Source organism: Musca autumnalis, unplaced genomic scaffold, assembly GCF_047663935.1.
Source record: "Musca autumnalis isolate F117 unplaced genomic scaffold, ASM4766393v1 scaffold_2, whole genome shotgun sequence".
NCBI lineage: Eukaryota > Metazoa > Arthropoda > Insecta > Diptera > Muscidae > Musca > Musca autumnalis.
Genome location: NW_027411755.1, coordinates 6,431,938 through 6,455,963, shown reverse-complemented (window position 1 = coordinate 6,455,963; position 24,026 = coordinate 6,431,938). Strand labels below are relative to the sequence as shown.

Genomic DNA, 24,026 nt, shown 5'->3' with positions numbered 1-24,026 from the left:
CAGCTGCCACGACAAACCAGAATAGTTTTGGCTCAATTACGCTCGGGATATTGCAGTCGCCTAAATTCCTATTGGGCGGGAATCGATCGCACCGTGCAAGACATGTGCCCAGTATGCGGCATGGGTCCGCACGATACTAAGCACCTATTCAACTGCCCCGCCAAGCCTACTCATCTGACTCCAGTGGATCTGTGGTTACATCCCATCGAAGTAGCCAACTTCCTGGAACTGGAGATAGACCCTGAGCCAGATTGAACAGGAGAACGAGCATACAAACATAACAATAAAACACTGTTACAACAACAACAACTAAATAGGACCACACTAATTCTGGTACCTTCCACAAAAAGTCCAACATTGTTCACGTTAGTAAATTAGGGACCTTTCTCGGATCCTACCCAAATTTTTACTGCAGATATTTTTGTGGTCCTGATCATGGCGATATATATTTTTTCTAGAGAAATCAATGATTCCCCCCACAAATATGATTGGTGAGCACGAAAGCTCTTGACGGGAGTTCTTCATTTAATTTTAACGTCGCGCATAGTAATATACACCAAAATAGGTAAAATTAGAACTCAACATTGTGAATTAAAACATTAAATATAAGTTAACAATGATGTTTCCATCAGAGCCCTCATTGTTCTTTTCCTTGTCATATGCTGAGAGTATACAGCACTCGGTAAGCCGACTTATAATTTTTGAGTTGTTTTATCATGTTTTGCTTATTTTCTCAAACCTTGTGGAATAAAGGTCAGACACCTAATATGGTAACAGATAAGATTTTATATTCCAATAAAATTATGCTAAATAATTATATTCTAGTCTTCTTTAGTCATTTTATATTTCAAGAAAACATGATTGTAAATAAACTAGTTCTGACATTTATTACTTTTCCTATTGATGGGTTATAAAGTATATGTGTGTGTATTTTGTTTAAAGAAGACGCAGCATAATAAATTAAAAAAAAAATTAGCAAAAATAAAAGATAACAACAAAAAATACAAAAGTCAAAATGGGGAGTAAATTTAAATTGGCAGGCCAATACCACGTGGCATCCAAGTCTGTCCAAATGCTTGGCTTAATGATTTGGACTAACAGCATTTCTTTCATTCTATCTTAAAAAACAATAACAACCAGATTTTTAATTTTTTTCTCCAATTTATATAATTTAAATAAAAAAACGGAAATAAAACAACAGTAGCCAGAAATTAAAGTTTCTCCTAAGACAATAATTAGCTAAGACAAGTGTGGTCTATGTGTGTATATGACATAATTTTTTTGTTTTATGTATATAAATGTATCTTGTATTTGTTTATATTTTATATAAAGCGAAGTTTTTTTAAGGCTATTCTTTTTAAATATTTATTTAGGCGTGTTTTTGGATGGTGGCCAACAATTTTTCGGCATTGGCACCGGCGAACTTTTCCAATTCTTGCTTCTTCTTGATGAACAAGAATGTGGGCATGCTGGAAATGTTATATTCCATGGCAACATCTTCGCATTCATCAACATCGACCTGGAGAAAGGAGAAAGAAGGTAAGTCAAAGTTAGAAATTGTTATATTATTTTAAACCAGGGACAATGTGAAGGGTGAATAATACATAATTTATTTTTCAAATGCTATGACACGTTGATCTAAGACGATTCGAATTCAAATTCCTTCGAATTGCTACCAAACTCCTGTTGTAGTAGAACATGCTTGTTAGACTGAAAAAATTACAGAAGTATGGTTGTAATTCGAAAGAATTCGCATTCGAATTATGTTAGTGAAACAAGTCAATAATTTTAAGTTTCTTTTTGAGATCGATATTGGGTCTTCGTTTAATATTGTGTTGTTGAGGATTAATTTTATATTTACCTTGATGACAACAATTTTGTCAGCAAATTCGTTGGACAATTCCTGCAAGCGGGGAGCAATCATTTTGCAGGGACCACACCAGGTGGCAAAGAAGTCGACAACGACCAATTTATCGCCGGCATTTTCCAATTGTTGATCGAAATCAGACTGTAAATAAAAAAGAAACAAATGTTAGTAAAGCAATAAACATGGATTTTGAGGGGGACCCAAGGATTATAATAAGAGATATTTTTCAACAATTTCTATGAGTAAAGAACCAAACAACCTAATAAACCTTGGGTTGGTTTGTAGAAGGTCTTTGTAAACGTCGATGTCTTAAAAATTCTTTGGTGATTTGAGTATTCAAAGAAATATTGAAAACAGAATGGAGCAAATAAACTCGGATTTTCAATTTTTTTCCAGAGCGTTTCGAGAGGTTGCCCAAATTGAGTTTGCAAGTTTATACCTATATACGTATATATATTTTTTCTAACCTTTGAGGACCCCGTTGCTGAATATATACATATTATTTTTTTTAATTTTTAGAAGACGTCCTAGAACAACTAAACACCGATTTTAAAAATTTTCCCTAGTGATTCCCACCAAGTTGGGTTGGGTTGGAATTTCTAATTACATACCAATGATTTATCACTTTCGATACATTGGGGGTTATCATGAATGAAATTTCCCCGTGAGTTTTGTCTTTCCGCCGTTGCAACTTAAGGGAGAAAGTGAAAAAATTCACGGCGAATTGTCGTTCATGATAACCCCCATTATTACTTCTGTTAAAACCTCTATTTCTGTTAGCTACTACACACCTAAAAGTTAAAATAATAATTTTAATCATTGATTTTATTTCACTACACCTCCCCCAATTTTCATATTTACCTCGCTTGGCTTTACTTTGCGAAAAATTCACCAGGGGAGACATTTGATAGCCATCAATGGAAATGGGTGTCATTTTTATTATAATTATATAATTTAGCATGTTTATTAAGGTTTGTGTCTGTGTTTACCCGGTGTCTAATGAAATTATAGCTTCATTATGGGTGTATAGATAGGTAGGTATGTACATAGATGGTATCTTCAACCTGGCCAATAATGTCAACAGTTTTATTGATAAAATGCACACAATTAAAGGGTAGAGATATTGGGGTGTAACGCTTTAATATTAAAATTAAAATATTAATCTTCAAAATGTGACACATTTGAGAACAAAACTGAAACTAATATAATTAATTAAGGCTTGTAATAATATTAGATAGAATGTTAATTCATTGAGAAAGCGACCGTCGCAGAAGGTCGTGCTTAGGAATAAAGGATACAATTTTCGTTCTACGGAAAATCAATGAAAGTTTCAAGAAAACAGATATTGTATCCATCTGTCCGTCATCCATTCGTCACTTGTATTGCACAGAGAGCATAGGTGACAGTAGGATAACATGAGGCCATCGCCGATTTTATTGATGCTACATAAAGGATCTCCAAGGGAATGTTTCGAGTTTATCGAAGATCTGCAACTGAAGACTTGTACGTAGCATCAAAAGCATCGGCGATGACGAGGCATTACAGAGGCGAAGCTGCCCCATGTTACAACCATGAGCATCCCCATGCTTCTAGGATGTCATCGTGGAGAACTGGTTAGCACAGGTCACGGACAAGGCAACATTACAGTTTTATACCCTCAGCATTTATCCTAACGAGGGTATATACACTTTCATACGGGTAAAATGTGCCTCATCGAAATAATGGTTTTAGACCCCAAGTATGTTTGGACGAAATGTGTTTCAGACAATTTGGAGTCGGTTCCAATATGGACTCAATCGGTCCACGCCTTCGGGTACCTCCCACACAAAATTTTGGAAAAGTTCAGTTTAGGACCTGCTCTCGAATCGTTTTGATTTTTATTGTAGCAACTTGTATTCACGGCCCCCCATACGGCGGTAGAAGTTTCATCAGGCGCAAAACCATTCTTCCTGAGAAAATAGCCTGAAAGTTTCAAAAAAACCCCTATGACACCGCGTGTAGTGGTTGGAGCGCAAGATAACTCTCGAACGGATCTGCCGATTCGATCCAAAATTTGGCCTTCATAATGTTTTGTCCAAACGTAGTTTAAGTTCGAAGATAAGCCATATCGGTCCACTCCTTCAGGTACCTCTCCCACAAAAGTTCAAAAATGTTTGGAAAAATTGTGGGCACGATAACTCTTCAAGGGAAGGACCAATTTGGTCCATACTTTACGCATCCTAATATATCTACCAGATATAGATCAGGTTCGAATATGGACTATATTTGTCCATTCCTTCGGGTACCTCTCACACAAAATTTCGGATACGTTCACTTTAAGACCAGCTCTTGACTAACTTTGATTTCTGTTGGAGCAACTTGCAATCGCTGTCTCAATTACGACGGTAAAAGTTTTTTCAGTGGCAAGTCCATACTTCTTGGGAAAACAGCCCAAAAGTTGTAAAAAACCCCTATGGCACCATATGTAGTAGATGGAGAGCACAATAACTCCCGAACTAATAATCGATTTGGTCCAAAATTTGGCCTTCGTCAAATTTTGCCCAAACTTACTTCAACTTCTAAAATGGTCCATATCGGTCCTCTCCTTAGGATACCTCCCACACAAAAGTTCAACAGTTGTGGCCAAGTGCAGTGTAGGGTATGTTCGGAGATCCTTTGGAAATTTATACCGATGATGTTCTTTGTGGTCCTGTTTACAGCCATATTATGTTTTCCGTGGACAAGTCCATGCTTCCTGGCATACTGGTCCAACAGGTGTACGATAAACCACTGAAATGATTAGTGGGCGCGATATCTATCGAAAAGATATGACTCTCAAAATAAGATGCAGAAGGCAAAGCCGACAGATACTTTATTACTCGTTCGAAAACTTTTTCATAAGGAAATGTTACCCGTACCTGCTTGGGTGTTATCGCCGCTAGAATTGCTGTCACAATCTTGAGGGCAGGCTTCTCTAACCCAGAAATGTCTGGAGAGATCATTATGATATAGAGATGCGAGAACATATAGATCAATGAGTTCAGAGATATGTTGTGAGTGCCGTACTCAAAGACCACCGCCATCCATCGCAACAGAATAAAGTAAGCTGCCAAGGCAAAGATACGACGATGCAAACGTCACAGATGGTAATGGACTCGAATTGGCAACATTCATTAAGGCTCTGCATATTGACTGGGACTGTACGATCTCCTGAGCCCGACATTGTTGCAGAATTTTTTAATATTGATGCTACAACAACAAAATGTTCCCAACGGCATTGTGAACTTTTCTTCAAGTCGTGCGTACTATGTTCGACTCGAATCCGAACCGAATTGCAATTCTGTATACATGCTTGATTTGTAATTGTTTTCTATAATGGATTTTTTATATTCTAATCAAATTGTCAGTTTCAATTTCCAAAATTCTCATTCTTGAACTCAATATTAACTTGACTACACCATTTTCACATGTAATTCGAATAATTTCAGTTGTAACATTTCACTTGTAATTTGATAATTCCTATTGAATTTCGAATTATTTCATTTGTAATTTGAGAATTTCATTTGAAATTCGAATTATTTCATTTGTAATTTGAGAATTCCATTTGATATTCGAATTATTTCATTTGTAATTCGAATTACTTCATTTGTAATTCGAATTTTTCCATTTGTAATTTAATTTTTTTCATTTGAAACTCCAAATGAAAACTTCGATTTACAAATAGAAAAATTCAAATTACAAATGGAAAAATTCGAATTTCAAATGAAATAATTCGAATTACAAATGAAAAAATTCAAATTACAAATGAATTTATTCGAATTTCAAATGAAATTCTCAAATTACAAATTAAATAATTCGAAATTCAATTGGAATTCTCAAATTACAAGTGAAATGTTTCGAATTTCAAATGAAATAATCAAATTACAACTGAAATTCTTCGAATTACATGTGAAAATGGTGTAGATATTGTATTTTAAAAAACGTTAAGAATTTCTTAAGGCCTCGACACATAAGAAGCTTGGCATTCTTGCTGAAGTCATATCTGGTAAATGACTAAAGACCAAGTTCGACCTAATTCAAATGTGATTCTGAAATCTTTTTATTAGGTCGAACTTGGTCTTTAGCCTTTTATCAGATATGACTTCAGCAAGAATGCCATGCCTCTTATGTGTCGAGGCCTTTATAGTTTTTCATTTTAAATTCGATTCACATTGTCTATGAATTTTAATTTTTTTTCTTTTTTATCATTCCACCCTACTAAACAAAACAAAGAAATTAGATAAAGTTGAAATGATATGGGAATATAGATTAAAAAAAATATAAATTAAAAAGTAACTACAACAATTATTAAAAAAAAAACTAATCTTTATGTTTAATCATTGCTAAGCGATTATGTACAGTTTTAATGGGTTTCATTCTGGGGATTTAATATGAAACGAAAATCCAAAAACATTATCAGAATAAAAGCACAGGGTTCACACTCGTTGGCCGAATATTGTCTTTGGGAATAAATTAGGTACAAGAAAACTTTTTTTGCTTACTGTGAACAACTGAAAAGTGTCCGGGGTACATATCATTTGCTTAGATACACATTCTGCAAATATAAAGCATTCTTTGTTATATTCCGCCCTATTAAACAAAACAATGGCAGTTCGTTTGAGAATTTCGATTAAAAAAGAAACCACAACAGTTTTTATGGGCTTCTTTTAGACGGCAAGGTTTAAACAAAAATCCAAAAACCTTATCAGAATTTAACCACATATGTGTAGTTCACACTCTTATCCACCGGCTACTCATCGTTTTATGGAATATATTAGGCAAAAGAATAATTTTGCTTACTGGTGGTGAAGAACTTTAAGGTGTCCGGCATACCTTGTATAGAAATCAAATGCAATAGCAACTGTCATTGTCGCCATAACTGAGTTAAGCCAATGAAATGAAGGTGAATATTGTGAATAAATGTCATAACGCCGCAGCTGTTGCTGCTATTATTGTATGTAACTGCAAGAGAATAGCAAATGTAATATCTAACCTTGCATCGTTGCTCCTCCAACACCCATAATTGAATGTCAGGCCATACTCTAGTTGTTAGATTGAATGTATGCCAGTGGGACAGTTAGAATTGTGAAAAATAACAATTACACCACAATTTCCATACAAAAGATAAAATATTTATTAAAATCAAATTGTGTTAATAAATAAAGGGGAATCGAGGATGAAGAAGGCAGCAATATATAATAGATTCCAACAATATTCTTTTTCAAATAAATTATTTTCAAAAAATTTTGAAATTATGTCATATTGTAGGGAATGGGTATATCCGCATATATACACATATACACCTGTTTTCATTAACATTAATTAATTACTCTCTTTCTATTTTGTTTAATATACAAAACCAGTATTCTTTGTTTGTCATATCTACGTTTTTTTTTTGTTCAAAGCTGAGGTTATAGCTAATAATTTATTTATAACCATTATCATATTGAAAAAAGAAAACATTTTTGTGAGTCACACATTTTAAATTTTACAAATAGCCAAGCATAGCTTAAATTCTTGAGAATTTTGTATTCTCATTTCATCGCCGCTCATTTAGTTTTTGATTGAAGATTGATAAAAGCAACAACTCTGATGAGACAATGTGAGATCAATTTGTGAATCATGTGGTCTAGGGAGATAAAACATGAAATCATTGTGAAATTTGTATATTTTATAAATAACCCGTGTAAATATTTAGTGTAAACGTAGGCAGAACACGTTTTAACTATTTTCGCTTAAAGGTTATTCAATTTCTTACAGCCAGTTTCTGTATGTCGAAAGAAGAATGTGTGCGAATGAAACACGTCGAAACTCTTGTGTGTGTTTTCAAATTAGTTTTTTGTTTTGAAGCAAAAGCAAAGGTAAAACTATTATGAAAATTAAAGTTTGGGCGTGTTTCATTCGCACACATTCTTCTTTCGACATACAGAAACAGGCTGTTAAGCAAAACTTGTTTAGATGAATGATTCAAAATTAGACAATAACAGCCAGTTTCTGTATGTCGAAAGAAGAATGTGTGCGAATGAAAAACGCCCAAACTTTAGTTTTCGTAATAATTTTACCCTTGCTTTTGCTTCAAAACAAAAAACAAATTTGAAAACACACAAAAGGATTGGACGTGTTTCATTCGCACACATTCTTCTTTCGACATACAGAAACTGGCTGTAAGTCTCTAAGACGATTCGAATTCAAATTCGTTAGAATTACTACCAAACTCCAGTTGTTGTAGGTTATATTTGTTTGATTGAAAATAAAAATAATTCAAATATTTAAAAAAAAAAAAACATTTGGTAGTAGTTCGAACGAATTTTTATTCGAATCGTCTTAGTGAAACATGCCATTTGAATAGAGTTTTCAATAATAAATGTATTATTCCACAGTGTAATTTTTTACTTTTTTTGAGAAAACAATGGAGTCAGAAAAAAGTTTGACTTTATTTAGATTCCAAATATTATTTGCACAAAATAATAATACAAAAATGACTAACATTCTTGACTTAATGTTGATGGATTGTGTAAGATTTAGAAAATAATATCTATTGAATGAGTGAATTCATCATTCATTGAAAACAATTGACGTCACATAACGTCAAAATAGCTTCAAGTTATTCATCAAATGTTTAGTTTTTTTTGCTGAGTCATGATAGTAGTTAATTTTTTTTTTCTAAAGTGAATTTTCTCTCATGTTATGCAATTGTTTTAAAATGGACGATATTGAGGTGTATTTTGGGGCATATAAGAGGTAATTAATTAATCGGATCGGATAGGAAATGGAAGTTTGATCTTTGAATATATTTCCTCGTTATTATACACAAAATGTGTGGGCAAAATGTTCCTCATCGAAATAATGGTATTAGACCCCAAGTATGTTTGGACGAAATGTGTTACACACAATTTGGAGCTGATTTAGCAATGTCCGTCCGTCTGGCTGGCTGGAGCGCACGATAACTCTCGAACGGATCAACCGATTCGGTCCAAAATTTTGCTTTCGTAATATTTTGTCCAAACTTAGTTTAAGTTCGAAGATGGGTTATATCGGTCCACTCCTTCCGGTACCTCCCACACAAAAGTTCGGATATGTTCGGACAATTTCTTCGCACGATAGCTCTTGAAGAAAGTAACCGATTTGGTCCATACTTTGCACATCCTGAAATTTCTACCGGACTTTGATGAGGATCCAATATGGACTCAATCGGCCTACTCCTTCGGGTACCTCCGGAAAAGTTCAGTTTAGGACCTGCTCTCGAATCGCTTTGATTTATTTGTAGCAACTTGTATTCCCTGCCCCCCAATACGACGGAATAAATTTCATCAGGGACAAGTCCATACTTCCTGAGAAAATAGTCAGAAAGTTACAAAAACCCCTATGACACCGTGTGTAGTGGTTGGAGCGCAAGATAGACCGATTTGGTCTAAAATGTGGCCTTCGTAATATTTTGTCCAAACTTAGTTTAAGTTCGAAGATAAGCCATATCGGTCCACTCCTTCAGGTACCTCCCCCATAAAAATTCAAAAATGTTCGGAAAAATTGTGAACACGATAACTCTTGATGGGAGTGACCGATTTGGTCCATACTTTACACATCCTAATATATCTACCAGATATAGATCAGGTTCGAATATGGACTATATTTGTCCATTCCTTCGGGTACCTCCCATACCAAATTTTTGATAAATTCACTTTAAAACCTGCTCTCGAATCACTTTGATTTTTGTTGAAGCAACTTGCATTCGCTGCTTCAATTACGACAGTAAAAGTCCATACTTCTTGAGAAAACAGCCCGAAAGTTGTTAAAAAAACCTATGGCACCATATGTAGTGGCTGGAGAGCTTGAACCGAATACTGCGTTCGTCCACACTGGAATATTGGAATATTTCTTGGAATATAAGATAAAATTCGGTATCCTCCCCCACAAAAGTTCGATTTGGTCCAAACTTTGGATCTTTAAATATTGTCGAAAGTTAGTTTATGTTCAAATTTGGGCCCTATCTGTCCAATCCTTGTGGTGCCACCCACACAAATGTTCAACATTTTTGTGTGGTGTCTGCTGGTGGCCCTGTTTACAGCGATATTATGGTTTTCGTAGGCTAGTGTGATAAAAAAGCCCTATCTGTCGATATCCCCGCAAATGTTTGAGGTGTAATCCTATCCATACTTTTGTCGGTTCATACCCATGTTTTTTTTTTTTTTTTTTTTTTTTTTTTTGGGAAAATGGTATTTTAATCCACACAGGCTGATTGTATATCTCTGTCGGTAAAGCCGACTGATACTTTTTTATTTGTTTTTTTTTCACCATAGTATGGAGGGTATATTAAGTTTGTTTTTCCGTTTGTAACACATTGAAGTAATAACTTAGGGTGCCAAGTATATATATTCTTGATCAGGATAAAATTCTGAGTTGATATAGCCATGTCCGCCTGTTGTAATGACGCCCACAACAATTGAGCTAGAACGCTATATTTTTGCAACAGGGTCTTTTTGCCATAGGCAAGTCTAGTTCGAAGATAGGCTATATCGGCCCACGTTCTGGTATAGCCCCCATATAACGGTAGCTCCCGATTTTCCTATTTTGATGGTTTTACCTATAATTGTTAACCAAACTAGCTGCAATTTGACATTTAAGGTTCTTAGTGGTTCCAACACATCTCCACCAAAACAACATAGGTCCATGTTTTGGTATAGCCCCCATATAATGGTACCTCCCTATTTTCGGTATTTTGAGGGTTTTAGCTACAATTTTTTACCGAACTATATATAATTTGACACTTGGGGTTTTCATTGGTCATGATACTTCTTCACTAAAAATGTCAAATTAGATCCATATTTTGGGTATATTCCCCATATAACGCCACCTCCCGATTTTCGGTATTTTGAGGTTTTAGCTAGAATTTTTAGACGAACTATCTGTAATTTGATATTTGAGTTTCTCTGTGGTCACGAAACTTCTTCACCAAAAATCGTCAACATAGATCCATGTTTTGATATAGCACCCATATAACAGTACCTCCCGATTTTAGGTATTTCGAAGATTTTAGCTAAGATTTGTAACCGAACTAGCTGTAATTTGATATTTGAAGTTCTCAATGGTGGCGAAATTTCTTTACTAAAACTCGTCAACATAGGTCCATGTTTTGATATAGCACCCATATAACGGTACCTTCGATTTTTGGTATTTTGAAGATTTTGAACTATCTATAATTTGATATTTAAGTTTTCAATGGTGACGAAACTTCTTTACTAAAAATCGTCATCATAGGTCCATGTTTTTGTATAGTCCCCATATAACTGTACCTCTCGATTTTCGGTATTTTGAGGATTATAACTAAAATTTTTAACCGATTTTTTAGATTATGGGAATGGAAACTCATTATTCCAATTCAGTTAAGGATATTTTATGGTGGAGGATATAAAAAGCTCAGCCCGCCAAATTTGGGATCGATATTGTCAATGATTGCTACTCGAAGTTCATCTGGAGTCGTTATAAATACCTTTTGCTCTCAATCATTTGTTACTGGGAGTCAGTCTGTGGGTCTTCTCAGTACATATCAGGTTTCTCACTACAATTGACATTTCTGATTAACCATCACCTTTTAGAACCAAAGAGTCTAAAATTTACATTACATTCCAATACTACTTTCAATAAAAGAAATTATGGTAGTTACATACATCCTTATCTTGTTCCATAAATCAAATTTACTATTACCGGTTTATCAGTTTTGGACATGGTGAAATCATTTTTGATAAGGGATTTCTCTATTGTTAGTATTTGTTTTATAATTTCAGATTGTTAGGAGGCAGCAAATTAATTTATTGTACTTGAACTATGACTATTTGCTGTGGAGACATACTAATATGGCGCATAAAAAAACCGTGTAAAAATTTAGCAATATTTTGTCTTAGTTTAAACAATTACATAATGCAATTTTCATGACTCAACAAAAATATATGTATGGCCATGCCTAAGTTTCACTTTTTAAAATTATTTTCCGTGCGGAAAATTCCGAGGGAAATATTCATGATTGGCCTGATCGAAAAAATAGTAAAAATTAGTAGATTTTTGCAATTCTAGAACATACCATAAATGGTTATTTATCTTATTTGAATTTGGGATATGTTTGCTTTTTTAGTAACCTTAAAACTCCGCAAGGGTAACGTAATTCCTCATTTTTTCTCGAAATATAAAGTGGTTATATATTGTGGTATTCATGATGCTGTTTGAACTTGGTTCTATTTTGAATAAATTGCAAATAAAAATGAAAACCTATGTTCGCCTGTGGTTTATTTCAACTTTATAAAACCGAATGAAATAAAAACCACAACCACCACCAGTTACAAATATAAATAATAGTTTACTAATGCAATCCATTTTGCTAATATGCACATTTACCTCCGAGAATAACCGTCCGTCATCAATAATAATAAATGTCTGTACATAAATGTGTGGCATTCTTATCGGTCTTATCGCTTTTCCATTTGATTTTGAGGTCACCTCTAACCACGCAAAAATCCACCCTCCGACATTAAAAAAATAAAATGACACGAGACTTTATTTTAATAAAAAAAAACAACTCACACACCTTATTTGTTTTTACCATCCCCACCTGCTTCCATAAAATAAAACTCTAATAGATTTTTGTCCTAATCATATTTCTCCTTCGCGTGTCCACCAACCAACAAAACAACTCCAATTGTTGGAAGCTCGGCCATCAATCGTTTCAAGTTTGACACTGCCGCAGAGTCCCCATTGCATGTGAGGCACCCTGTTAATTCAAACACAATGCTGGCTAGCATTGTTTTTGTTGTTGTTTCATTCAAGTACAGAACTACACGGAATTCGTGCTGTCTCATTCCCCTCACATAATTAAGAGAATCAGTGTCTTTCTCAAACTCTTCCACATTTAAATAGCCCTCTTTTCTCTTTGCAGAGATGGGAGTTATAAACTGTTCTTGGCATTTCCTTTAATTTATATGAAAATTGTATTTGAACCCATTTGGAGTTAAACTTTAACAGTTAAACCCTTCGTATATTTTGGAATTATATAGATTTACGTATTAAGTGCACAAAACAAAAAAATTGATTTTATTCTGTACCAAATTAAATAAACTACATAAAATCCCCAACTTTTGGGAAAAAATCATAGACTAAAGTATATGTTTTATTTTGGCCTTTTTAAATTATATTTTTAATTGTTTCTCTTTCGTTTCGAGCTATTATGACCTAAGAGGTACTTTGAAAAATTATAAGTCCACCGAAGAAGTCCCACACATCAACCATTATGCTACGCGTTTCACGGTCATCAGGCATATTAGGTGTTAGTTTTAGTGGTTAGGACGAAAGGCACACTTGGTAACTACCATTTATTTATACGTAAATCATTCGATAAACGTATACACGAATTTTTATGATAGTTTTTTGTTACCCACATGTTTCCTATAGTCCCGACTAGGTAACTTTATTTTTCAATGTTTAACACAAATACTTTGTCTCTTTTAATACGAATATTGATCCATCAATTTTTAGACTAAGGAATGATCAATGTTTGTGTGGTCAAACCGAAAAACTCAACTCTGAGAATGTAGTTTTCCTTAAAAGCTAACCACATATAGACCTTCGACAGAACAAAAGTTTATACCTATATTTTTTGCGTTTTTAAACATAAATTGAACACTCTCCGTTAGACCTTTCCTTTGCCTATACCTTCTTTAGTCTATGGTAAAGTTGTAATGTCAAATGAAACAAGTAAAAAAGTATCAGTCGGTTTTGTCGACAGAAATATACCCTCAGCCTGGGTGATATGGAATGGAGAACCGGGAAACAACCGAAATCATTTTCCCCAAAATTTTTCTGAATTTTGTGACCTTTCAATGGACGTATGAATCTGTCGACAAAAATATAGAAAATTTTCGGATATTTATCTGAAATTTGTGGAAGTTCTGAATAAATGTAGAAAAATAATTTAAAGTGCAAAAATGTTGAACTTTTGCGAAGTAGGTATCAGAAAAATGGACCTACACATATGGAAGTGTACCTTATTTTAGGAATCATTCCTTTCGATAGTTATCGGTCTCACCAGCTAATTTGGTGGGTAATTATGTCAGGACTACAAGTGGTTCCTTTTTCGAACAGCCATTAAAGTGCTTTTAATCGAAAATTTAGAACTTGAGAAATGTTTCTGTCAAATCTGATACTCATTTCGTATGTTATGGTGTTCATCGGCCATTTTATTTAGTGCCGGCATTGTATTTTACAGCTTTTGTGCCGTTATGTCAGGAAGTATATATTAAAACGTTTGAAAGGTACCTTCCTCGAAAAAAATTGTATCAAATTCAATATTTTGTCACAAAAAATTGCATTTCCAAAAAATTATCATGAAGTAATAGTCCCGGTCTACGCAAGAGTAATTTCACTGAAATTTTGACATAAAATTTTGCGTTTTTTGGGAACACATAATTTCAAGAAACTAGTGTACACGGTTTCATGTGTTCGTCATTTTTGTTTTGTTGCAATATTCGCATGTCAAAATTCCAGTGAAATTACCCTTAGTGTGGGCCGGGACATAGACAACAAGATGGCTAAGAGAAAAAGGGGAAATTTTCTATAGTTGTACGCTTATATTTGAAGTAACGGCACCTAAACATGACCTTTTTTGTCAAAAAATAATCAAAATCGCAAGAAAATTCTTAGGTTTTGTGTGGATCAAATTATCAGGAGTTACTGGATTTTTATGGTTCTTTTTGCTATTCGATGATATGAAGCCTGACGTATTGAAACGTGCTTAGAAGTAATTGTATTTGATTACCGTTCTATAGAGCAACCGTATTTGTTTTATAACTTTTTAAGTGTATATTTTTTAGTAGGATATACATAACTAAGTCTCACAATGTCCCCCTGTTCTAAACAAAACACAAAATTAAGGGGGATCACGAACGATAATTTTTTATTATGTTAGGTGCAAATAAATGCGACGCCGGGGTATAGACCCCCTTAATGGTACCACCCGAGTTTATGTATATTTAGGATTTTACCTACAATACTCAACCGACAAATTTAAATATACACTAATACCTCGATTTGCGATGTTTCTATGCTGAATCGATTTGCATTATTAAAATTTATATGTGTGGCTTTGAATTTTGTGATGAGATTATTCAAAATGTTTGGAGGCATGTGTTTTGATTTGCGTCGAAACAAATCATTAACGCAAATCGAGGTATTAGTGTAATGCTTTCTACGAGTAGAAAATAATACAACGTTTAGACTATACTTGGTTTAGCAAATCCAGTCGACTTAAGTTGTCATTTTCATACAATATATGTCAAATAAATCGAGATAATGCACTTAATCATCGTATAATTGCATAGTCTAAACCTAGTTTTACACTAACAAAAACTGTCAAGATTTCTGCCCACATTTTTTAAAAAATGTTCTGAAAATTTACATTTTGGGATATTAGTGAGTAGGGCACATCCCTGCAAAAAAGTTTCTATATAGATCAACGTTTTGATATAGCCACCCAATGACGATAGCTCCGCTTTGAGGTTATAAATATATGATTTTTTATCGCAGTAAAATAAACGATCGCCATTTCGTAAACATCTCCTCCAAATTTCATAGTTTTATCCTCATCCGTTTCTGAAAATATAGATTTTCGACACAACTGGACACACTGTGCTTCGCAAGTACAACCTGCCGCCAGACATATTGACAAGTGCAAAGTTTGGACAGTGGCAAGAAGTGGGTTAAGCCATACGTTTGATGCGAAAATTGGTTCTCAGATCTGTTTAGTACAAAAATTGTATCTTTTTTTTGAAAATTTCGTAGCCATAGAAATTTTCTTAGGTGGAATTTCATATTGGAGTAATTTTATGAACTCAATCTAAGAACGCAGATTTTAATGAAATTTGTTCATTAAACTACTCTAGTGTGGACTGGGACTTACAGCACATATACGTTTTGTGAAACAAAACACATCGTTTAACTTTCCCAACATTCATAGCAGTTCATTTGCCCACGCACAAATTTTATGCCATGTTTATATTATAGCCTTTTGCGGGGTTAACCTTCTTAATTAGGATTTACTTGACGTATACGTAAAGGAATTGACATTTGAAACCCAGTGGGTTTGTTAAATCCGCATATATATAAACGTACTATAATATTTTTTCTACCTGTATAATAAAAATTTCGTAAAATTCCGGTTTGTCTGGTCTCTTTTCACCAATAGTGCCGCTCAGCATGGCTGACTTCCGAAATTAATTTTTAACGCAGTTAAAAAGCAAACATGTATCTTAAAATTGCAGAACTGACGTTTCGGAATCAGCCCCATCAATTTGTTTCATTTGGCCAGTTAGAAAAACATGACTAAACTACGCTTTTGTTTTTATTAATTAGCACTTTCCATCTCTGAATATGAAACACATTACTCATTCTACACTTAGAAAAAACGGAATAATAATATTTTCTGTGTTTTTGGCGGACTAATCCGGAAGCTCTGAATCACAAATTTTACATCCTGGAAATTTCCAAGTTTTTATCACAAACTTCCATCTCTGACTAAACCATTTACTCACTTATTCTCTCTCCTCCTCTTCAAAAAAGGGACAGTAATGATCATTATCACAATTCCCCGCCATACAAAGTTCTCCACAAACATTTTATGAAATAAAAATTCTACATTGAATTCGTGTGTTGTCTGTATTGCCTTCTACTGTTTTTGGTATTTTATCTCTCGATTTGCATATTCACCATGAGACAAACAATAATAACAAAAAACACCACAATGCTAAAAAGTCATAGCAAACGGCAGATAGAAAAACAAAAGCAACAGCAAAAAACCTCGACGTTCGTACATTCATACGTACAGATATTGGCAAAAAGAAGACACAATTCTCCTCCAATATAAAGATGATATCATCCACATTTGGTGGGGATAATCTAAAGAAGTTACGCTAAAGGTTGGCGGTTTTTGACAAGGAATATTTTTGCCCATTCAATGGAGGAAACACCACCGACAATCGAAATGACAGCCAATTTATGTTATACGGCAACTATGTGCGGTGCGGCGTCATTATTAGTGTCTGACACATTTCTCGATTACTTAATTACAACAAAAACAACCACACTTTTCCATTTTCTTTAGTTGCTCTATGGAATGCAAAACTAAGTAATTGACCCTTTAATCAAAAGAAAACACGTCATTTTTTGTTTGTACGTTGTTTTCCTATTTTCTTATAACCTTTCATTATACGTCGGTCGTTATGCTTCGGCACTTGGTTTTTTTATTTCACAAAACACGCTGTTTTTTGGTCACATTTAGCACCTTTCATTTCCGTAGAAAAGTTATCGTTATTTTTCACTTTGCACAACTTTTTAAAACTTACCTTGCTTGTTACAGTGTAGACCATGTTGCTGCTGTTGTTTTTTTTTTTTTTTTTATTAAATGCTGAGTCTTTTTGAATTTATTGGAGCTACTAGCAACCTTATCGCTGTGCTGTTACTTTATGGAATGCCGCCACTAAAAAACGTACAAAAGCAAGTCATATTAAAATACTTAAATACGCTAGTACCAATACCAATACATTAAAATATTTATTCTGTGAGAATGCCAATAGAGGTGAGCGCATAAATGAAAGGGAGAACAGAAGAAAGAAAGAGAGAAATAATTTGTTGTCACGACAACTGGGCAAAGAGAAGGCGCCGTTTGATGACAACCGGATAACAGAGTTGTATTTGACCACCCATTACCGGAAAATAAACGTTATAATTACGAATTGTGGAGGAGAAACAATACTGTTATTTGTCAATTTGAAAAATATCCACCTTTTTCTTGTCTTTATCTGATAAGAAATCAATGGGACTTTATCCGATAATGTTCATATTAATTAGATTGTTGTTAGTAATTAGATTGTTAGTAAGGAAGCCATTAAACACCAGTTTTAGTTATAAAAATCAATGTTATGAGGATTTCTAGGATACAAATCAGGAAATACTAAAAAAGTAACAAAATCATAATATGAAATTGAGGAAGTAAGGGGATTCGTCGTATACATGGGGATGGAAAGAACTTCTCTAAAAATTGAGAAAAGTGTTTAATAAGTGTAGTTGGTTTTGAATGATACCAGCCAATAATAGCATGGCTTGAGTTGTTTACAACATTTATTATCCCATTTTTCGAAATCAAGAGTTATATGATAAATACAGTTTGTCAAGGAATTGTTTTTACACTAAGAAAAGGAACACTTTTTCTAGTATTAATTAGAGAAACATTCTACACTTAAAAATAGCGGAAACGTTTTCTATTGAATGTTCTTTACTACACGCAGAGAAAAAAATATGTTTGATCCAACAATATTCCAAGAGCAAAATATGTATTGTTAACATATTGTTGGATTCCTCATGTAGTATTGTAAATCCAAAAATAGTTTGTGTCAACTGAACAATATTTCTCTCTTTTCTTCGAAAATTTGTTTCTCTTCTCTCGCTATTCGATGCCGTGTTGAAAAAACAATTTTGGTGAGTTGTGGTGTGTTTGTATGACATGCTGCCTTTACATTTGTTTTTGTGTGTATGTACTTGTGAGACTCTTGTTTTTATTTGTTTCTGTTTTGTTTCATTCTTCTTTCCTTTTCATGTTTGTTATGGTGTTTAATTATTCCTTAATGTTGTGGTGGGTTCTTGTGGCTTTTTGTTTGTCTTTGTTGTCAGCCAATGCAGCAAACCATGTATTGTGTTCATCAATGATTGCAATATTATACGCGACATTTATATCCAAGTTATGCGAAAAGTGTATATGAGAAGTATATGCACTCAAATCAAAAATTTCTGGGCTGGTTTTCTGTATTGACAATACTTTTTGTAAACAAAATTAGATTATGATAGTTCCTACAATCGGTATTGTTAACGATTTTAACAATATTGCGGAAATTCGAAAGTTGTTTTTGTTTTCTATGTTTGGAACAAAAGATGGTATTTTTGGATTTGGATTACAATGTTTGAACAAAACAAATACATTTTTGGAATCAAAACATATATTTTTGTTCCAACAAAAGCGAAAAATATTTTTTCTCTGCGTGTATCACAACAAATTTGTTTCATATGGACCCCATATAGAAGTGAAGACATTTTTAGGTACATTTTCTGACCTAATTTAGGCATTTTTACTTGTTTAATTTAAAACTTTTACTTCAGTTACCGGTTTGTTTGTTCAAAAAATAAACAACTGAGAAAAGTCGGGACGGGGCCAACTATGTCATACCCTACACCACTACCCCTGTGCATAAGCTGTTCGCTCGTAAACATTTCTTTTAGGGAGATACTAACGTTTTCACCTATCAGAATTTTATACCAAATGACATAAGACGAACTGAACCGAAATAATTAATATTTAATTTTATATTTGACTACTGTCGACATCTACTTGGTACTGAAAGCTTTGATGGTCTTCTTGATTAACATTTTACATGTCTTTAATACACCAAATAGAAGCGGAGGTATTTGTCATTAAAATAAAAACTTCAAAATATTAAAATTGTTATAGCTTAGCGCCTTATGCAATAACTCTATTTTACCATCATTGCCACTTTTTGTATTAATTTGAAGCTCAGGTGGTTTAGTTCAGAGTGAGGCAGAGAACATTTTTGGGTCTCTCTTGTGCTCTCAATGAGCGTAAGTTTGTTGTTGTTCACAACGTGTTAGCATCTACACAGGCTGTGAGCGATAACAAATTTACGCTCACTTAGAGCACATGGGCTCTCTTGTGAGTCACAATGCCTCCTCCTGGTTTAGTTCCATTATCAGGAATATGACAATGAAATCTACATACTTGGAATATGTCCAACAGAAATATGTGACATGGAAATAAAATTCCATAAATTGGAAATTGGGATATCCCTGAGTCTTTTGCAACACCACAGGCATTTCACCAATTTTGGTAACGCAATTGGGAACATTTTAAGGCTCGGAATGTCTTCATTGTTGAAACGCATCCAACCAAAGCTGAGGTACTCGTCAGTACAATTCAAATAAAAAATGAGAAAGGTGGTATTTTCCTCATCTATTGACGGGCGGAGAACGAAACTTTGAATTTTTGTCCAGATAAGTTTTTTGCCCATTCCGACTCTCGAATATTATCCGGCCATCACCAAACTCAATATGCTTCTTCCTCTCTGAGAGAACCTATTAGCGATCCTATCGTGACGATCCTATCAAAGTTGCTACCTGTAGCGCTTTTACAAAAAATGCAAAAATGGGATGCATTGCCGACTTTTGCGATGTCTCCGTTGTTTGACCTTCCGTTGTTTCACCTACGGCAACCTAATTTGCAACAATGTAAAGGAAATCGTATCATCTTCCATTGACGGGCTTTCCATTTGGAATACGCCTACTAGAAGCTGTGATATTCGCATATGAATAAAACGTTGAATGTTCTCCACATATGTTTTTTGCCATTCTGACCCCTAAATACTATCCGACCATCACCAAAATCAAAAGGCTTCTTCTGTAGCGTGATTACAAGGTTTAGACGGACCGACGGACGGAGGATCGGACACACAAAGCCTTATGGACTCAGCTCGCCGAGACATTCATTTTGGTATATATATATATATATATATATATATATATATATATATATATGTATATATATATATATATATATATATATATATATGTAAGGGTCCACAACCATTACTTCGATGCGTTACAAACTTTTTGGCCAAAACCAACTTATAATACCCTCCAACATAGTGGTGTAGGGTGTAATGGCTATATTACACCATATGTTTTTTTGTTTTCAATCCCACGGCAGCGGGTTCTTTCGTACCAGATTGACCCGAAACCATTGTGTTTCGGCCAGCGGCTGCCAACCCAGCAAAAAACCTATGCTTACGTAGGTTTCTAGCTGCTACAACAACAACAACCATATGTTTTTCACATGTATGACATCAGCTGAAAAAGCATATGGTTTAATATAGCCCCCTTGACTGCGAATAAGTTTTTTGCACATTTGTTTTCGATGGGGTCTATCAGTACAGCTAATGACAAACCCTAGCACTCCACCGAAATTCAGCTCTGTGCGAGGAATTAGGAATTGCCCCATTTACTTTGACAGCCAGTTTCTGTATGTCGAAAGAAGAATGTATGCGAATGAAACAAGCCCGAACTTTAGTTTTCGAAATAATTTTACCTTTGCTTTTGCTTCAAAACAAAAACAAATTGGAAAAACACACTAGAGTTTGGACGTGTTTCTTTCGCACACATTCTTATTTTGACATACAGAAACAGTAGTAGTAGTAGTAATAAAATTTATTGAGTCTTCTTTCTTTTCGTTTACAATTCGTTGTACTTATCGATAACAACTATAAATCGCAAAACTGTAATCGTTTTGTTTCGCTGCACAATGACATTCGTAAAGGCTACTTGCCATTATAAATAAAGAGTAATAGTAATATAGAAACATGTGAATGAGAGAGTTTAGATTTGCTCACGATCTATGTTTTGACATGCAAAGCAAATGTTTGCAAAATACTTAAAGACTAATCAACACTTAAATACTAAATTTAATAAAAACAAATATATATGCTAAAGCGAACTGATAAACTGTGGTATCAAATAAAAAATTGAAAACATATGGATGTGTGTCGAAAACACATTTCGAAAACAACAAATAATTGCGACAGCAATCAATTGTGAAAATTGTAAACAATGCGTAGATAAAGGGTAAATCATTTGGAATGTAACGAATGGAGATCAATAATAAATAATTTTTTTAACAGGGTAAGTGTATATAAAAATCAGGTACTATAGTGGTAACTTAGGCTCTGAATAAATAATTGTAAATAAATTATCACAGATTATGGCGAACAATGTTCTAATTATCCCCTGTGTGTTCCAGGAATCGTCTTGTTGAAAAATTGAGGTAGTGAGTATTGATCGGGATCGTTGTCAAGATTTTCATTTAATATGCCAATTGGCGAAAGGTAAGTGGATCCGGACCATGTTATATTTCTCTCAGCAGCATATATATCGCTTAATAACTGATTGTCATGTACTTCCAGATTTTCTACAAATCTCTTTTGCAAGGACAGCGCATATCTACAGAACGGCACAATGTTAGCGCTGCTGTAAATATGTTGATTAGAGAAACGCTTAGTGGGATTCTGGAAATTCTTGCCAACGCATTTTCTCAAGATTTTCCGTTCAAATAATTCAATATCTTTTGCCACAGTTGGAGAAATGGAAAACCACATTGGGAAACCATAGCAAATAATGGGGCGAATTGCAACTTTGTACAGCAGCAACTTGGTACTCTGACGCAGATAAGTATTACACATCATAAACGAAAGACGGCCAGCTGTCCTTTTGGCTTTTTTTAATGAGGCTCTGGCGTGATCATTAAATTTAAATAGTTTGTTTATATTCACTCCCAAATATTTGAAGGTATCACTAAATGGAATTTCTACACCATCAAGAGAGAGATGTAATATCTTGGATTCAGGCACTACACTTCTGTGGCATTTTCCTGAAGCATTTCTGATGCAAATTGCCTTTGATTTAGCAGCATTTATGGAAATTCCCCAGATACGGAAACAGGCTGTGACTCTGCTCGTCTTTAGTACTTTACATATGAGAAAGCTAATGTTTATGAAAACTATTTTGCTACAACGATTTGCCCTCTATATGTCGTTGAAGGAACATTCACACATAATATTGTACCATAGACATATACCATAGAATAATTAAAAATAGACAACGGAATGCTTCTACTTTATTGTTCGAAAAAATTATCAAATTCAGCTCACATTCTTCTTTCGACATACAGAAACAGGCTGTAAAACGTTCCATACAGCGAATGGTTATTTATCATTGTAAGTGCTTCACACATGTGATGTTGAGTTGAAAAAAACCGGCAAAAACAAAACAAACTACCCCTCAACTCGAATTGAGTAGCTACGATGCGGAAAAATAAAAAAACTCAACACTGAGTATGTACCATCAGCAAAATATGCTGGTGTGGCATCTGGCGGAATAAGATAACACTATCTTCAGTTGTCTGTGTTTAAAAAGTCTATGAGGAGTGTAATTTTAGTGACAAATGTGAGCGATAGGTGGCACTAGTCAGAACGAACTGTTATATTTGGGTTTGCCTCCTTTATAAGGACTTATTTGCTTAATATCGCCAATTTTATCCAGATTTTCCACCCAAAATTAAGTACACTCACGATTGGTGTAAACAGCTGACTAACAACTGCTACTGTTCTCAAATTGTGTCAAAATCATAGACTAATAAATATACAGACGACGGATCACTCAATTTTTCCGCGGTCAATTCACTCAAACCCGAAAACTCAAAAAAGTTCGAAGACGATTTTTGGTGAAAATGGCAATATTTTTTTGGATATTTTTATCTGAGGATATAGTTCCCATCAAAAACTATCCCCTTGTAGCCTTTTGTCAGAACAAAATATTTGTTAAGTTGTATTTTTTGGCATTTTATATTGAGTTTCTTAGTTACCACACTCAATTCGAACATACTCGGTGAGAGAGTTCCGACGTCTATGTTTTCATTAGTCTAGGGGTGAACACGCCTGTGTGCTAACCAGTGTGACCAGATTTGAAAAAAAGTGTTGCAGCTAAAAATCAGCATTAAAATAATGCTAAAAAATGCTAAAATATTAAAATGCCAAAAAATAATGCTAAATTTAAAAACGTTATTTTTTAATCAAATATACCCGCCACCACAGTACAGAAGGTATATAAGGTTGGTTTTTCCATATGCAGCGCATTGAACTAATCATAAAGTATATATTCATGATAAAATTCTTAGTCGATCTATACATGTCTGTCCATATGTGGTAATCACTCTAGCATTCACAAAAGCTGAGATATGGCACTGATTTTTTGAAAGACGCGTCTTTTGTTTGCAATCGGTGTGCTAGCACACAGGCAAATTGTGAAAACGTACTCTTAGTTTTTTGTGATTCATAAACAATTAAAAGTTTATGCAATTTTTTATTTATATTTTTTAATAATTTGCATTGTGGACGATTTTAGACAACATTAATGTTTAAAAAATGTTGAAATAAGTAATGAAACATCAAGAAAAATTAAATATTAATTATCTCTTAAATTTGCCTCTCTCTCG

General features: G+C 34.1%; 1 protein-coding gene and 1 long non-coding RNA gene across 3 annotated transcripts; one reads left to right on the top strand and one right to left on the bottom strand.

Annotated features, from left to right (window-relative positions):
- Positions 1-814: 814 nt before the first annotated feature.
- On the bottom strand, positions 815-17,428 carry Trx2 (Thioredoxin 2). Its single transcript, XM_073966776.1, has 3 exons — positions 17,266-17,428; positions 1,862-2,008; positions 815-1,519 (listed from the first exon to the last, which is right to left on the bottom strand). Exons 1-3 carry the CDS (start codon positions 17,287-17,289, stop codon positions 1,370-1,372), a joined length of 321 nt encoding a protein of 106 aa, XP_073822877.1. The 5' UTR covers positions 17,290-17,428; the 3' UTR covers positions 815-1,369.
- Positions 17,429-21,309: 3,881 nt separating this feature from the next.
- Positions 21,310-22,673, top strand: LOC141393589 (uncharacterized). Of its 2 annotated transcripts, none has more exons than XR_012410142.1 (3): positions 21,310-21,658; positions 21,777-21,861; positions 21,940-22,673. It is a non-coding gene; the product is annotated as an uncharacterized lncRNA (long non-coding RNA). The 2 variants fall into 2 exon arrangements; XR_012410143.1 differs by having other exon boundaries at positions 21,335-21,658; positions 21,735-21,861.
- Positions 22,674-24,026: the final 1,353 nt, after the last annotated feature.